General features: G+C 48.1%; 1 protein-coding gene across 1 annotated transcript in view; it reads right to left on the bottom strand.

Moving 5' to 3' along the window:
* The window catches only part of PRMT8 (protein arginine methyltransferase 8), a 98,798-nt gene extending 89,806 nt beyond the window's left edge, over positions 1-8,992 (bottom strand). Inside the window, exon 1 of the mRNA XM_015150845.3 lies at positions 8,501-8,992. Coding sequence (XP_015006331.1) covers positions 8,501-8,575 — 75 coding nt within the window. The 5' untranslated portion in view covers positions 8,576-8,992. The remainder of the gene's footprint in view (positions 1-8,500) is intronic.
* Positions 8,993-18,284: the final 9,292 nt, after the last annotated feature.

Genomic DNA, 18,284 nt, shown 5'->3' with positions numbered 1-18,284 from the left:
TATTTACCATGTGCCAGACATGTGCTTTATGTGAAATAACTCACTTAGTCCCTGCGATAACCCTATGGGATAATGCACCATTACCCATACGTAGCATAGGGGATGAGTCCCACACACAGGTAACTGCAGTAAGTGGTACAAGCTGGGAAGCAGCAGAGTTGAGCTTGGACCCAACTAGTAACCCCACGCTAACCCCAGAGCCTACACAATTAACCCCCACACAAAACTGCTGCAGGCTGAGAAGTCGGTGGCCTACACGGCTTATTCATTGTCCTTCGTACCCTCCAGAATAGCCCTTCAAATACGTTGCTGATCAGTGCCCAAGTCTACCACTAAAGTAATTCCTCTGACAACTACAAAGCAAAACCGCTGGGAGGATGAGGGGATCTAACCCAGGGAGCCTATTACAGAGCCACAAGCTTCAGTCAGTTACATGCTCGTTTCCACACCTGGAAGTGTATCTTCCAAATCTCCAGGTGGGTCGGAGCTGGTGTGGAGCAAAGGTTAGGACAAGCTTGGGGTTGGGAGTGTGGACAAAAGAGAGGAAGGAGGCCATGTCAACAGCAGAGAGCATTCCAGCTCTGCTACTTACTGGCTCCATAATGTTCATCAGGATAATTAAACTCTGAAAATTTCCGTTTCCTTAATTGCAAAACAGAATTAATAAGAGCTGCTTTGTAATATTGTTGAGTAAATGAAAGAAGGCAATGTTTACAAAGTTTACACGGCACCCAACGCTAATATGTATGTTAAAATGGTAACTCTTGCTATGGTGATTGCTACTGCCCAAGGAAAAAGCCATGATAAAGACCCTGGGAAGCCAGTGGGTACAGTGTGCAGCTCAATGAGAAGCAGGAAAGGGATAAGGGAGAGAGATCACTTTCTCGGACTTTGCAACTCTTCTGAGGCCATTCATCAGCCATTTGCTATATGGCAGGCACTGTGCTGGGTAACGTCATGGGTTGAATTGTGTCATCCAAAAAGATGCATTGAAGTCCTAAACCCCCAGTACCTGTGACTGTGACCTCATTTAAAATAGGGTCTTTGCAGATGTTATCAAGATGAAGTCATATTGGATTAGAGTGGCCCCTAATCCAACAAGACTGTTGTCCTTATAAGAAGATGTATAGACACACGCAGGAAAGAATGCCCTGTGAAGATGAAGGCAGAGACCAGATGATGTGTCTACAGCCAAGGAAGGCTGAGCATCGTTGGCCACCACGGGAAGCCAGAAGAAAGGCAAGGAACAGATTCTCCATGAAGACTTCGAGAGGAACCAACGCTGCCGGTATCTGGATTTCAGACTTCTGCCTTCCAGAACTGTGGAAGAAGACATTTCTCTTGGGTTAAAGCCACCCAGTTTGTGGTATTTTATTACAGCAGCCCTGGGAGGGTAACACAGGTGATGAAACTACAAAGATAAATTTTAAGAAACAAAGTTCCTGTCCCGGAGCCTTCAGTAGTCATTTTATCCCAGTAAAGTAGCTGGATGAGAGTCCAGACCTAAGACTGATGGCCTAGGGTCAAGCTTCCAAAGAGCTATACTTTGTTAGACAAGTACATTGTCTACTGGGTCCAGCTAGGAACCCAGGCCTAGGGATAGTTTAGATGCACAGGGAGAGTGAGGTGACGGCTGTTCCTGCCACAATGATGTCAGACCCCTGTCACCCACACGGCATAGTATTGGAGACTGTGAAAGTGAGGATGGCAAGATGGCGGTGGAAGCAAGAAAAGAAGTCCTGGAAAAAGGAAGGTGGGGCTGGTGTCTCTTCCTAGGTTTCTTCCAAATTCACCATTCCACATTCTTCCTCCTGTTATTTTCTCCACCCTTTCTCTTCACATTTTAAGTTTCTACTCTGGTTCTTCTTATGCCTTCACAGCCTAGCGGATGAGAAAAAGCATTTTGGCGATTAGAAAACCAGATTTTGAGCTCCAGCCTCATCATTTACCAGCTGTGGGATTTTGAGCCAATAACAGTAACTCTCTGTGCTTCGGTTTATTAATCCAACAATGGGGATATATGTAATTCACAGCATTACACACAATGCAATGTATTAAGCGAGCATTTTAAGTTCTACAAGAAGGAGAGAGCTCTCACTATGCACGATTCCTAGACCTTATGGAGAGAAACACTGGTCTTAGACAGTACAGATCAGGATATACCAGAAAGTTGGCACAAAAAATAAAAACAATAGATGAGATGCTACGTTAAAAGGAGGTATAAAGAGCACAGACCCAGGAGTCCACAGGGTCTCGACCCCAACACGGAAGAGCTCTGTGATATTGGACAAGTAGTTCCTATCTCCTGATTAAATGATTTGAGTTTCCGCCCAGCTTTAAGATTCTATGACTTTATGAAAACATGCACATCAAGCTGTTTGCTCAATATAAAATTACACTTTAAAAAGAGATCTTTACTTATGGGCCACTCATTACAAATATGGGAAAAACTGTGATGCTTGAGGGAATTCTTATAACAAGTGAAGTAAGAAAAGACATTTGATGTGTGAAATATCCAGTGGCTATTTTGGCTGGATAATACTGGAGAGGCAAATCTCAAACACTCCTCTCTTAGCTATTCCTATTAGAAGTCTAATATCAGAATATCAGAAAAAGGGGTTGGAATCAATTGGAACAAAAACTAGTAAAAAGGGTGGGACAACCCCAAATGGAAAGGTAACCAGCCAGTTTTCATCTCTTTTCAGAATAACATAAACGAAGGTGACTCAGATTGCAATTGAAGAGTTTGAGCTCAGACTTCAGGGAGAACTTCCCACTACTGAGACACTCGAGGAGTTTGGGGAAATTCCCTTCTCTGAAGCTTTTGAACAAGAGACCGAGTGGCCAACAATGCATCTTGGGTTTGGTTCTCAGAGACAGAGGCATGGACAGAATGACCTTTCAGAGGTCCCTTCTAGGCTGTGCTCACTCTATCTTGTGACTAAGCCAGTTCACAACAGCACCACCTGCTTGCTTCTCACACACAGAGGCTGCTTTCAATTACCTTGGCTGTTCACATATTTTCAGGCTGCCCATTTTCCCCCTGCTGGCAGAGTAGACTCCAAGGTGTAAGGACTGTTTTTACAGATTTTTGCATGTTCCACACTGGTATGTGATAATCACTTCACGTCGCAGTTAGCAAAGAGGAAATGAAACCCACTCCTGAATTGGAGGCAGGAGTGCTGTGTTTCACCGTCTTTGACAGCCAAAAGCCAATTTAGGACTCTCCGAAAAGCCAAATTTGCCAGGCAAAAAAAAAAAAAGTGGGTATCTTCTTAATTCTCCTGAGCTCACTTAAGGACTGAAATCGGTGTTTGCAGAGGGAGGAAAAAGTGACATGGACTGGGGCTTTATGGATCATTTCAGCTACAGAAATGAGAAAGTGGGAGAATACTTTCAGTTTGCACTTTTTTTGGCAAGACTCCTAAAAGCTAACAGGATAATAATCATAAACGCTTATTGAGAACTCACCATGTAGAAGGCAATGTTCTAATTCCTTTGCATGAATTAACCCTTTTCATCATCACAGCAATCTTAAAAGGCCCAGAGACGATAAGCAACTTCCTCAGTGTAGCAACACATCTACTAGGTCCAGAGCTGGATTGAAAACGAGGAAGTCTGTCTCCATAGTCTACTAGTTAGTGTACACACTCTGCAGAAACAGACATAGATGAAGACCATCCTCAAAGAACTGGGCCTGATTCTTCCTCTTCCTCAATTCCCCGACCCCTGTAATAATGGGACCACGTTCTTCAGCTGAAAGCAACTTCCTGAGGAGAAAGATCTATTAGCCAAAACCACCAAGATACACCATGCCAGAAGTCAGCTCAGTTATCCCCATAACTCACTGCAACCCCTAATCTCACTGTCACATTGTAGGATTTTTTCCAACCTGTAATTATTCCCTCTCCCTGGGCCAGCAAGTCAACAGAACATTAAAAAAACAAAAAACAAAACAAAACAAAACAAAGAAAAACAGTCTCCAAAGTGACTCTTTGCTAAAACTGTTTCCTGCCTCCTGGGGGCTCTCCTTTGAGGTGATAAAACCCTAATCAGGGAGTCATCACCATAAATAATGCATCATGCATCAGACTTTCACCAAGAATCAGTAAAGCAAGCAGTAGCTCAGGAGGGTCCATTATCCCCCATGGTTCATAGTTAGGAATTGTGATTAATCCATTTATCTGCTATTCAGATGACTACTCCATAGTAAGAGTCAATCATTACTGAATATTGAATAGGTACATGAATAACCAAAATGTACCCGTGATTTGACTGGCTTCAGCACCTTGATTCCCGGAATATTTACCCATTTTGAGTTTCAAAAGTCCACAGCAACACAAGTACAGCAGACGGGTGGGGTGGTGGGAGATAGGAATCCCAATTTCCAGAAAGCCATGAGTGACTAAAGCCCAGAAGCCTCAAGAGTTTGTTTACAATCACAAACATCAATTCAGTCAACATTTATTAACATTTATTACTTATTGTGTGTGAGGCCCAGTACTAAGAACAGGATATTCAAAAAAAAAAAGTGCATTATCTAATAGACATATAAATAGACACACAAAAAGCCAATTATCTTGCAATAGGAAAAGTGAGAGACAGGCGTTAGGAACACATAAGAAAGAGTAATCACCCTCCCTGGGGAGAGAGGATAAATGGCAGATCTGGGAAGCCTGCCCAGAGGAGGTAACATTTGAGCTGGGTCTTGCAGGTTGAAAAAGATTGTTTTCCAGAGAGAAGGGGGAAAGAGTGGCACAGGCAGAGGGAAAAGCATGCACAAAAGCATTCAGGTATGCAGTCAGAGGTCTTTTCCGAGATTTGCATGATGCAGGTATTAATGGGCTATGCGCACCATGCTAAGGAAGCTGGGCTTTATTCAGTGTCCTGTAGGCAATAGGACAACTTCCTAAGCTTTTAAAGAGCTGCCTGATCATGAGCAGATTTGTGCTTCCAAAAGCTGATCCAGTACGGTAGGATTATGAGGCTGGATTTGAGAAGAAGACCCGCAGTTCAGAGGCAAGTGCCTTAGTGAGGGCAGAGGTGAGATGACCTGTCTTGGGCACTGACAATGGGCTGAAGAGGAGAGTGGGACTGGAGGCTTTGCAAATATTCCAGAAGGCCACAGAGGAGGTTTCTGATGACACCCAAGGAACAGGGGAGAAGGAGAAGAGGCTGGCAGGAGAATGGTGATTCCCTTAGCTGAGGAAGAGAAGCATAGCTGAGTGATCAGGAGAAAGCATACATGCAATTAACACTACTGCGTGTTTGTCATGTGCCGGGGGCTCTCCTGGCATTTCCTTACACCCATACCTGCCCTATTCCATGAGGAGAATCAGCTCAAGTTAACAGAGAAGGGAACTGAGGTCAGAGTGGTTGAAGAGTGCCTCCGGGGCCACCCATTGCCAATAGTGCCCAGCAAGCATGTGAAGTTGATGCTCTCATGCCCTAGCTGGCTACTTCACTTTGTGGAGGGAGGCTCTGGTCACAGTGTAAGTAGTTTTATTCTTCACTTGCTCCCTTCCTGCCCAATGGTTGGAGTATCTCTCTGTATCTTTACCTTGTGAACGAATACCTCCTCCCATCCTGGCCCACCCCCATCACTGCATCTCTCCCTTCCAAAGTATTCCTCTCCGCCCACTCCTCATCTACTCCCATTCACACATGGCATCTTGTTAGAAATAGCAAGGGTAGGGCAAACAGCAATGAATCAGAAGTGGGGGCAATCTGTGTTTCAGGGCTGACTTAACCCACCAGATGACTTTCAGCTACTGCTTGACCTCAGCCTCGGTGTCCTCAACTATAAAATGGGGATAAGAAATGAATACTAATCTTTGCTTGTCTCGCAGGTTTGTTGTGAGGATGGAATGAGATAAACAACAAAAAGGAAAAGGTGGCTACAGGATTATCCATCATAGTTGTCCATGAGAGTGGACATCTGAGCCCCCCCAGAGCAGGGACCAGGTGGTCCTCATGGGTACCTAGCTTTCCTGGTACAGAGCCGGCGCTTGATAAAGAGATGTGCAATTCAGAACTAGGACCACTACCACGCTCCGCACCACCCACTGACACACATGGAGGCGTGCTCCTGCCGCTCTCATCCACCATAAATGCAGGCAAGCCCACAACACCCCACTTTTGGAAGTGCTGCTCTAGTCCTGGCTTATTCCAAAAACAGCCAGTTCCTGGAGGGAAACCAAGTGATTGTCACGCTGCCTGGATGCCTCCGCTAGGCACGTTTGACCAAGTCTGGGTTCTACCCCTTCTGCAGGGAAGTTGCTAAGAACTGATCCGCCAACCTGGCTCACACCCCTCCAAGGAGCCCCAGCTGGGTGCGTCCCTCCCCGCACTGCCTTGGTGGCCCGCACGCGACGTGGTTTTTTGTTTGTTTGTTTTGTTGTTGTTCGCAGGAGCCCGGCCGCCCCTACTGCTGTTTTCATTGATGCCTTGAGCAGAGCTGGCATGTGCAACTGCTGAGAAGGGGGAGCGCGGAGCGGCGGGGGAAGCAAGTAAAAATAGCCTGGCGCGCGGCGCTCTGCCTGCTCCGGACGCCTTTAACCCTCGCCGAGGTTGGAAGAACGCAGCAGCCGGCGCTGCACACTGCGGAACCTGGCAGGGGTCTGCACCCAGACCCCAAGTGGCAGCGGGGGTACGGGGCAAAGGGGCCAGCCAAAACTTTTTTTTTTTAGAAAAATGAGCCGGGCGTGGGGTGAGGTGGAAATGCAGGGAGGAAGCGCCTTCTCGCTTCCAGGGCTCCAGCCACCTGGCAGAGACCGCTACGTGCCCGCTCGCTCCACATTTCACAGAAGCGCGGCCTTGAAACCCTGGGCTATTTTTAGAAACCCTTTCGGCGGGTGGGCGATCAGAGCGCGGAGGGTGAGGGGACTGGTAAGGATGGCTTTCTTCTGGGAGGCTAGCCGCCTCGCACTGCACATCATTCCGAATGTCTGCTCTCAGGTGGGGGCTGGGGAAGAGGAAGTGGTGAGGGGACGGCAGGCATGCAGGCTTTGCCCTAACTCAAGGAGACAGCACTCGCTACTGAATGCCCCACTGCTTTCAAGTCCCGGAGCGTGTTTGTTTTGAAACCGACAATTGCCAGATGCATGCTGCTTCTAGCCTCTCAGAGGATGGGGATTGATAAAGCGTTGCTGCCTACGCGGTGGGGCAGGGGTTTTAGCAGCAGAGTTAAGACCTCAAGGGAAGAAGACCAGGAAGGGTCTCTCTACCTTTTTGCATTCCGGCAAGACAGAGGGACAATCCCCGCGCCACACCCCCGTCCCCGCCCCCCGCTGCATATGGGTAACCATATGTGAAATGTGCGGCAGCCCCACCAGACACCCAGCTATTAATAGAGCCCGGGAGTTTGCTCTCTGTGTCTTTTTCCTGCCACTGAGTAAGGGATGATCTTCACACACATGCCCCACTCCGCCCCCACCTCGGCGCACCGTTTCTCCAGGAAGGTAAGGGGCCTGCCCACGCTGATCCCCTTCGTGACTACAGGTGCCCAGAGCCTACGGAATAGTCCGGTTGTTGTAATGACAGCGGGGTCAGGGCGAGGCGAGGGATCACAGCCTCGAGTCTTGGGACACAACGCCCAGCAGGGCTCTCTGCGGCTCAGGGCCAGCTGGAGAGTAGAGAAAAAGGCCGCCGAAGGCGGGGGCCAAGAACGCAATTTGCGGAGCTACAGCGACCTCCTCAAAAGCCCTTGCGGGACGGGCGGCTGCAGACCCGTTTCTCACTGCAGCCGGCGGCGCGCAGCCCCCACAGTCCGCGCAGGCTCGGCTGCGGCAGGGGCGGACGCTGTCCCTGGTGCTGAAGGTGGCCGCGGCCCGTGTGCCCTGCCGGGTTAAGCGCCCCAGAGGCGGCTCTGACATCTGACGATTGCAGACTTCTCTCTGGCCCAGATCTGGGCCGGAGGGTCTGTAGGAGGTGCTCAAGCCCTCCCGCCGGCTCGGCCCCCGCGGCCGGGAGCTCTCCGCGCTGCTGCGGGGACGGAGAGCTCGGGGACCGACTCGAGCTTGAAGGGTAAAGCTGAGGCAGCGGCAGGAGATGGTCAAGACACTGCAGGGAGCAGACCTGGCCCCAGGATTACCCACCCCAGCTCTGCACAAAGCCGGGACCCGGGAGCCCTCACGGAGCCCAAAGGAGAGGGCAGGGGAGCGCGGCTGCCCAGGGTTTGGGACTTGGGGGCAGGAGAAGGGAGCAGCGGGCGGCAGGAGAGGGTGATGGGGTGAGAGTGACTGTTTTGCATTTTCAAGAGGGAGGGGACCTGAGACATGAACTTCCCCCCCACCCCCCACCAACACACACACACACACACACGCGCGCGCACACACACACACACACACACACACACACACACACACACGGAGGCCGGCAGAAGCAAGCGGGATGAAGCTGGGGAAAGTTTGGCACTCGGTGCTGAGCGGCGGCGGCGGCGGCGCGGTGGTCCGGGTGGGCGGCGGGGTCTCCGAGAGCCCCTGCTCGCTCGCCTCCTTACCTCGGTGTTCTCGGCCGCGTTCTCCGCCATTTTCCTCCTTAGGAGCAGGCAGCGGGAGGAGTGTTTCATGCCCATAAGAGCCAGCAAGGATTTGGTGATACAGAGATAGTAGAGAAAGAGAGAGAGCTGGTGTAGCTTTAAAAGAGAGAGCGAGAGAATGGGAGAAAAAATTCCAACCCAGCCCCTCTGCTGGAGCGTCAGCCGGCACAGTCAGCCACAGTGGAGTCTGTTCTGCAGTCTCCACTTTGTTTTATTTTCCTCCTTTCTCATCTGCTCCGGATTCCTTCACACAGTTTCAAGTTCTTCTCGTGCCCCCGACCCCCCTCCCCGCCCCTCTCCACCCGCGCTGCGGGCTAAGCGCGAGGGAAGCCGCCCTGAAGGCTCCGCGGCGGCGGCGGCGGTCGCGGATCCTCTCCAGGCTGCTCGCAAAGTCCGGCCGGCCAGAGGCAGCCGCCAACTCCTCTCAACTTCTGCCGATCCGCTGGGCGAAGCAACACGCTTCCTGCGCGTCTCTCCTAGGGGCTGAGCCGGGTGAGTGGGGGCGGGGTAGGAGGTTCGGTGGAGCAGGCGGCGGCTGGGCGCAGACCGAGGGCCCCCAGCGCCCCCGGGCCCGCCCCCTCCCCTAGTCTCCGAGGGTCTTGGCCGCCTCCACTCCCTGGCGCTGCGCACAACTTGAGCGGAGACCAGGCCCGCGCTGGGGGCCCAGAGAAAGCAAGCGCCGGGCAAGGCTCTTGCAGGTTCTCAGACCCGGTGCGCGTGCTCCCACCTAGGGCGAGCTCCGGGCGAGACCGGGCCACAGTTAACTCGCACCCTCCCCACCCCGTCCCACCCCAGCTCTCCCGCTCCTCTGCCAGTTCCTGGATCCTTCCTTGGCGAATTATGGTTTGGGGAATGAAAGGGTGGGTGTCTGGATGGGGGAGGGTCCTTAACTCCTTCAACTCTAGGGGTAAGTGTGGTGTCATTCTTTATCCTTCTCTCCCATTCTCTGTACCCAAAGCCCTTGGGACTCCAAGCCCCTTTCAGGTTGAGAGGCAGGGGCAAAGGTGGCGGCCAGGGTGGCTTGGGAAAGAGGGTGGGAGAAAGTCAAATGCGAGACTGCAGTGCCCGCCGCCCCCCCAACTCCAGTCTTCCCTGGCAGCCCCCTGCCCACGCATTTCTCTTCTCCCTCCTCACCCTTCCCCCACCATCGCCAGATTTTGAAGTCCCTTTTATGGGAGAGAGGGAGGATGTCACGCACCCATCAGGATTCTCTTGATCCTTTTTTAAGGGAGTTTAGGCGGCAGCAGGGGGTGTGAATTTTTATACAATGCATTCCTGTCTTCACTTTGAGAGCTGCTTTTTCTCTGTCTTACTGGCCATCTGTCGGGCAGTGGGAGATAGAACAAAAGCGGGGGACCCCACTCTGCCTCTCCCTTTGCAGCAGGACACTCAGGCTGACTCCTTAAAGCAGCTGCACTTTTAAGCTTTCAGCCTACAAGTCAGGAACTGAGACCTAAAAGATGCTGCCTGAGCACCCGGCTGTCTTCACGTCATCTCTGTACTTGTTTGGGGAGGTCCCTCCCAAATGCCCTATTTGCTTTTATCATCACCTTTGATAACTGGGAAGTGTGAGCCTGACTGTCCTCAACTAACCCGAGTCCATTGAAGAAAAGGGCTAGAATCTTTCTCAGTACGAAATATGCCTCCATCATCTGGTCCTCGGGGAAAGAGAGGATACATTGCACTAAGTAGAGGTGAGAAGTGAGGGATAGAGGAGAGGATGAAGAATGAGAAGGATGAAAATGTAGCAAGCGGCTTGAGTTAATGAGACTGTGTGTGTGTGCATGTGTGTGTGTGAGAACTTGAATAAAAATACGGCCTTAACCTCCTTAACCTTTTCCCTTCTCAGAACACAGACCTGGGTTAGAGCTGGGGGTGAGTGCGCAGAGTCCTTGACAACACCCAGTCGTTCTTCCCGTTCACATCCTGCCAACGTGCAGAGAGTGGTAGGGAAATAAATGATGTGAATCTGGAGGATGACTTTTACCCTATTGAATTCCTTTTTCTCTAGGCATCTTCTCAGAGACAAAAGATTCTGAGAGACACCTAATCCCCTACCAAAAGTGTCTCGGTGTTTGTGCAATCAAAGGAAATCAGAAAAGAAGGGATTCTCACCGCTCTGTGGTCCAATCCTCTCATTTTACAAATAAGGACCCCAAGATTGGACAGAGGAGGACATTTGTCCATGGTCCATCAGCAAGCCGAGGACCCAGCTCCCCAGCCTCCTGACTTTCAGTCCGACACTCTGCCCCCACCCGGCACTGCTTCTGCTTGTGCATCCCTTCTGTGACTAACCAGGGAGGAGGGGAGCTGAAACAAGCTCCCACCGGAATAGGCTGCTGCCTGTGCGTGATTATGTTGCTATGAGAACCTCAGTGGGTGTGTTTCCTCCTTTCGCTGTTGAAATCTTTTGCTTTGCTTGGCTTCTCCCCAAGCACAGACACGTCTCCCTTTGGAATGGGGAGTGGAGAGGCTGAGATGAAGAGCTATATTCTCATGGCAAGAGTTTTCTATCCCAACCCATCCAACCCAGAGCCAGCCTGGGGCTGGGAGTGAGGAGCCTATGCCACTAGGGTGGTTCCATAAAGGCTGGAGTCCAGGAAGGAACTGTTTTGAAAGTGGATACTCTAGCCCCCTGGCGAGCTGTCTTAGAACAAAGAGAGTTCCTGCTATGTAATCACCTAAGATCAAAGTCACAAGCAAGCTAATTATCACTTTAAGAGACTAAGTTTGGGGTGATTTGTTATACACCAAGAGATGACCTGAACATTCACTTCTTATGATGGTGAAAAGTGCCTAGCACAGAGTAGGTACTTTGTAGAACCCTTTTCTCAGCATCCCCACCATTCATGTGAATTCAGTCTTTCTCCATCTCTTCTGCAAAAATACATTAGCATAGTCTTTTACCAGGTTCATTAGTTTGGTCATGCCACAAACAATTTACTAGGCATCTCTTAAATGCCTAGCTCATTAATAGGCACTAGACTTAACAAGAGGCAACAAAACATATTGAATTGACCATTGATGAGCTCTTAATTTAGTCATGTTGGATGCTTTTAAGGGTACACATCTTCTGTAGAACTCTTAAGGAGATTTTCATGGGAGGCAAGAAAACACGTGGGATGATAAGGGGTTCAGAGAGTTCACTAGGGTATGAGTTAAATGGGTAGTTTGAAACAATAGACCCTACCAGGTAAAGAGGTTCTGAAGACGCATTTTATTTACGTAATTTTTCTTATACGAGATCTTCAACGCAACAAAAATAAAGTGCATAGAACAATGCCTATCTCACGGCAAGTGCACAAATATTATGTCAACATTGGCTAGGCCCTGTCCTAGGCACATGAGTTAAATTTTATATAACACTTACTAAATTTTATAGAACACTGACTATATGCCAGAGACTATTCTTGACCTACATGTGTTCTCATGTAGCTGGTTCAACAGCTCTTTGAGGTAGATACTATTATCCCCATATAACAGATGAGAAAACAAAAACACAATAAATTGCCCGAGTGGTAGAGGTAAGATTCAAATCTAGGATACTTGATTCCATAGCATAAACCCCAAGAAGTTGACCAGGTTCAGGGAGCAAGACAGTGGTTCTCAACCTTGGCTATACAGTGGAATCATCTGGAGAGCTTTAAAAATACCAGTGCTTTGGTTCTACCCCCAGAGAGTACGATTTAGTGAGGTTTGGGCATCAGGATTCTTTAAGTCTCTAATTCTAAGGGACAGTGATGATTGGAGGACAACTGGACAAGAATATCTGTTGACAAAAAGACCTACAGAGGAAGAAGATCTCTAAGTTACAGAAGATCCAAAACAAGAACCCCACACTGTAAAGAGGTCTATCTCTAACTCAGAGGTTCTTCAGAGGCCTGGACTGGAGGAAAGCTGTGTTGGTGGTTGAGATGAGACTCTTGGGGAGGGTTATAATTAGAAAGGTTATCCAGCTTTGTGAGATGCTGCAGAAGTGAGTTTCCTATTACTGGAAAGGCTCAGATTAATTGTGGGCATAGATGATGTAGAGGCCCCACAAACACCGGAACCAGAAGGTTGAGCAAGCCCTCTGAGTTTCCACCTGCCTTGTGTTGGGACTCTGCTTTTCTGTCTCTTGCCAACTCTGAGCCCTTGCTGGAACCCCAGAAGGTGAAGATTGTACCATACTTCATCTCTAGGGGCCAACGAACCCTTCCTTTTGCTGTTGCCCAAAATTAAAGGCCCCTAGAATCAGGAAGCAGCATTCCTAACCTGCGGACCATGCTGCCTGGAAAATCTCAGGCTCTAGCTTGTTCCAATGGTGGTTGCTGCTAAAAGGGGAGATGTATTATGTGGTTTTCTCCTCCTCCTCCCAGGGGACCTCACACATGGCCAGGGTTCACATATGGCCATGGCACACTGCAGTGAATCCATGGCTCCTCAAGAATCAGGCCACAGCCGTGATCCATCACCATCTCATGGCAGCTAACCCAGCAGTGTTCTTAGTGTCTTCCACACCAGATGGGAGCCACACCAAGGCTGCAGCAGCCAGCTACCTGGCTGAACCTCCAGGCAGCCCCATATCTGGGCCGTTCTCCTATACAAAAGCCTCTGTGGTCCTATTCCTCCCTAACCCAAGGCCCAATATTCCAAAGAACAACTTGCTGAGTGCCACCAGTACCTGCAAAGCAATTTGAGGTGGGATTTTTTTTTTGTGCCAGAACCAGAATGTTATTTCTTCCTTGCTCTGATAATGTCTGATTAAATCAATTCACTGTGGTTTTGTGCTGAATATGATACTATTTGCTTTAACAATATCTGGGAGGCATTTTCTTAGTATAATACTTCTGCATTTATAGCTCAATCCTTGCTGTTTTATTCTAAAAAGTTGAACACTCTTCTTACCTACCTTTCTCTAAGGATGAGAAAGACCCAAAAGATTCTGTTGTGCTGCCACAACAGAATTAGCTTTTTCTACTGAGTGGAGGTTGTACACTCCACCCCTTTCCTCCTTTTTAAATCTTTCACGAAGGCTTACCTTTTTATGGGAAATCTCTCCAGAATCCCTGAAAGCCACTGGAAGCCATTCAATCTATCCAGTGCAATAACTTAATACATATTTTTTTTCTATTAACCTTATGTGACTGTGGGCCAAGCATGTGCTAAGTATTCTGTACTAAAAGGTGAAGAGACTTATCTCTGCATTGGTGACCCTTATCTTCTGGGAAGAGTTGGTTAAATGACTAACTGTGATATACTAAGCGTTATAATAGATTTAGGTACTACAGGGGGTCTTATGCATTGGTTCTCATAGGTTAAATATAGCTATAATCAATGGCTCATAGTCAGGTAGGTCCTGCAAGCAGTATCTATTGATATGGACAGGGAGACCCTGGAGGCTACAGGGCCTCAACCAGAAGCCTGGTAGATTCCAAGTGTGGCTGGAGACACATTCTTTTTTATCAAGATACCAAAGTTCTTGTATGTCTTGGAAACTTTCACAGATGAGAAGTTTTATAGCCTTGACTCTCCAAATACTCTGTTTACCAATATCACTTGTGGCATAACACATTGTGATCTGCCTTAGGATAGGGCTGATCTCTGGTGCGTCAGGGCAACCCGACCTGAAAATGCACAATGAGTGGAGGTGGTAAAACAAAGCTGTGATTGAGTCCACCTTTTCCTTTCTGGACCATGTAACCATTCTGATCCTTTTCTTCTCAGGGGATTTTATTTTAATTTAAACTTTGTTAGATTTTTCTTTCATTTAAAACTTCACCCTCTTAAGGTAATATTAACATTTTACTGTGTACTCTTCTCTATTTTTTGCTCATGCAAATATATATAAGACCTAAGTTATATATATATATAAAAGTGTGTGCTGTTGGTGTATGCTGTATATAAATGGAATCATGTTATATACATTACTCAGAAACTTGCTTTCTTCATTAAACACTGTATAATGGGCCTCTTTCCAGGTTACTACATGTAGATCCAAGTTATTTTTAAAAGCGTATAACATCTCACTGTATGGATAAACCATACTTTTCAAACAATTCACCTATTGATGAATTTTCAAATTCTAAGCAATATTTTAATAAATGATTTTAAAATATATCCTTATGAACAGAAGCTTTTATTTTCATATAATGGTTTCCCCCGAAGTGATATTACTTTAATATCCATTGCCAGTTCCTCACCAAATTGTAATTTCTAAGACTGTAGCTGCAACAATCGGAAGGGGCAAATCTAATTTTCCTTCCCTTTCCTACCCTACATCAAGTGCAAAAATACCTGCTGCATTCAAAGCCCTGGATTACACACTTGAGAAGGAAGATCCATGAAATAAAAGACGTAATCCTGTTTTAAATGTGTTTCTACAGCAAGAGCCTTCCAATGCCTGGGGAAAGGCTAGTGAGAGATGCTGAGACCTGGGGCATTCTTTCCTAGAGGTCTTTACAGAGAACAAATCGCTTCCAATTGCAGGACAACAGAGCATGGATTTAATGCATGAATTTAATGTCAATACATGAATGACGAAGAAGTACTGTGATCTGAAAAACTTAAGATTTTCTTTTTTTTTTTTTTTTTTGAGACGGAGTCTCGCTCTGTCATCCGGGCTGGAGTGCAATGGCCGGATCTCAGCTCACTGCAAGCTCCGCCTCCCGGGTTCACGCCATTCTCCTGCCTCAGCCTCCCGAGTAGCTGGGACTACATGCGCCCGCCACCTCGCCTGGCTAGTGTTTTGTATTTTTTAGTAGAGACGGGGTTTCACCGTGTTAGCCAGGATGGTCTCGATCTCCTGACCTCGTGATCTGCCCGTCTCGGCCTCCCAAAGTGCTGGGATTACAGGCTTGAGCCACCGCACCTGGCCCAAGATTTTCTTAATTGGCATCAGTTACCTGTCTCCTGGGTAGAACTACCACAAAGGATACTCAGGCCTGAGATGCACCCTCTGTTTCCTTTCCTTCCAGAGGCTGTGCCTGCAGGAGAGCCTGGATTGATAGCAGCCTGCCTCCCCTGCCATACCAGTGCCTAGTAGAAGTCCACTCCCTCAAAAACCACACTCCCCACTCCCCAGAAGGCCTTGTTTGACTCTCTTTCAGACCAACATTTTCTGTATTCAGACTTGCCTGTAACAAATGACCTACCCATTGCCCTCAACCCAAGGAAGCCTTGCCATTTAAAACCTCCCAATGGAGCCTATCAAAGGGTGCTTCAAAGTGTGAGGGAGGCTGAGGGAGGAAGTAAGTGAGATGAAGGAGGCATTTAACAGAGCCTAGCAGAAAGAACTTTGTGGTCTTACAGAACAGTAAGTTAACCTCTCCATCTGTGTACAAACAGCTTAACGGTGATCACTGCCTGGCTAAGGGGTTGTGAGGATAAAATGAGCCAATGCAGATGAAGCATCTGGCACAGTTCCTGGGACATAGTGTTGTTAACACAGGTGAGTTTCCTTTTCTTCAGCTCTTCCTAAAAGACCGTATCTAACCGTAGGAGACAGAGACACAGAGTAATAAGGAGAAAGAGCGTGGCGGCAGGGGTCAGCGTGCCTGTGCACTACTAGTCCCAGCTCTGTCTTTCAGCAGCCGGGTGGCCTTAGGAAAGTCACTGAACCTTTCCGGGCCTGTTGCCTCCTCTTTAAGGGATTTGCCTGAGAAAAACCCTACATCCTCCTTCTGTTTGCCGTTTCATTCATGGTGTGGATTATGATGCTAACCACCTCCAAATGATAGCGAAGACTGGTCAGAGGCGTCTCAAACCAAAATTCAACTCTGATGGCCAAAACAAAGGCTGAAGAGCAGAACGCCCTGTCCCTCCCACTGTAAAACTGATGGGAAGGGAAGTTAGCCTGCCATCAGGTCAGGGGTTTACAAAGGAGGCCTGTAAGTAACGTTAATTACTGTGTTCACTCCAGCACTGGGCTCTAGTTTGGCTTTTCCACAGGTCAAAAGAGGTGCCATTTTTTAAGAGCCCCATTGGACTCCAGCAGCCTCAAAAGTAGTAACCAAGCAGCCATTATAGGTAGGCATCGCTTGATTTCCTCATCACTTGTCAGGAGGCAGAGCTTGATGGGGACATCAATGAATTTCTCAGCATTACAAGCTACTGGGCTGTAAGTCAGCATAACCCCATATCTCTCAACGATCCATGTCAATACATGAATCGCACCCATCAGCAGATTATCGGAAAAAAATTGCTCTTTGACTCATTGTATGTATTATGTATTTTACATACAAATAAAATTTCTACCTGCCGATTCTTGACTACAAAATATATTCAAATTAACGTGCTGCTCAGACATACACAGTGATGGCGACAGACCATAGTCCCTAAAGCAGGGGGCCAGGTTGCTGGGGAAGCCAGCCAGAGTCCTCATCTTACCAGGCACAATCTATTCTGTGGCTAACTCACCTACGGAGAAACAAAAATCCATGTTTATCCCAGCGTAGCTCTCAACCTCAAGTCTAAATAAAGTGGGGTTAAGGACCATTCAAGTTATTCCACAGGAAAAAAACAAAACAAAACCGTAATGGTTAAGTGACATTTTAAAATCACACAGCAGGAGAAGAGTGGTTTCCGTTTCTTGGATCTTCCAGGTATCCATTTATTTCCCACACAGCTGTCATTTACAAAGGGAAGAGCTTCCTTCTCCAGGGACGGAAACTCTGCAGGCAAGTCTGAGAGCTGTCTCCTGGGCTGTGGTTCTTTCCACGTAGGGCCTCACAGAAGGGAGAGGGAGCCTGGTGTCATCAGGAGAGTGACCACTGGCCATCTACCCACGGCGGACCAGCTGCTGTGCTAAGTGTGCTCCCCATGGAGCACACCCACCGATCCCCACACCAGCCCCAGGCGTTAGTTACATGGTTACCCCCACTTTGCAGATCAGGGAAGGATGGCTCAGAAAGGTTACTGAACTTGTCCAGGTCACACAGCAAGGTGCAGGTCGGAACCCTGCTTCAAAACCTTGTCTCCTTGACACCATCAATGGCACAGACCTCAGAGCCACGCAGACCTGGCCTTAAATCCAGACTCTGACATTTAACTAACTCTATGATCTTGGACACGTTGCTCAACCTCTCTGAGCTCCAAAATTCCCATTTGCCAAGAGAGATGGGCCTGGTAAAACCTACTATTCTGGGCTGCTGTAAAGTTCCTAACCTAAAACCAGGCTCATTGTGGACCTCAATAAATGGGAGTGATGACATGTGGCGTGTGGCTGGATGTGACAGGCTCACCCCAGCAAAACTGCATGTGTTGTTCAACTCTCAGGCACACATTCAAGTGTAAAAAGGACACCCCAGCCCCAGAGGCCAGAGTCTCTGTCAACCTGACAATGGCTGTCGTCAGGGCAACTCCACTTAAGTGACACCTGTCAGCCTGTGTTCTCGCTGTAGCTCTTTCTGTCACATCCACTTAGTAACTTCTCTAAGTGGTGTCACTCCAGCTTGCATACCATATTTGCAGGTGTTGAAGACATAGCTTTTTATTTTTTAACTTCTAGAACACTGAGCTTACATGTAGACCAGATATGCTATGCAACGACATCAGGACTTAGTTAATGCATCCTGAGCAAATGTGGGCTTAATCACAGGAAGGAAGGAAAGATCCAGCACCTTGGCAAGTGGCTGGTGGAGGAAGGAGGAGGAGAATGGTATTAGAATGACTTTGCATATGTGCCCCAACTCTTTTCCAACCTACAAAGATGGTCTTGTCTTTTCTTCCTTTCGCCTTCTCTTTAAAAACCTATCTATAGTCGACT

The sequence above is a fragment of the Macaca mulatta genome, chromosome 11 (genome assembly GCF_049350105.2).
Source record: "Macaca mulatta isolate MMU2019108-1 chromosome 11, T2T-MMU8v2.0, whole genome shotgun sequence".
In the NCBI taxonomy this organism is placed as follows: domain Eukaryota; kingdom Metazoa; phylum Chordata; class Mammalia; order Primates; family Cercopithecidae; genus Macaca; species Macaca mulatta.
This window is presented reverse-complemented; position numbering and strand designations above follow the sequence as displayed.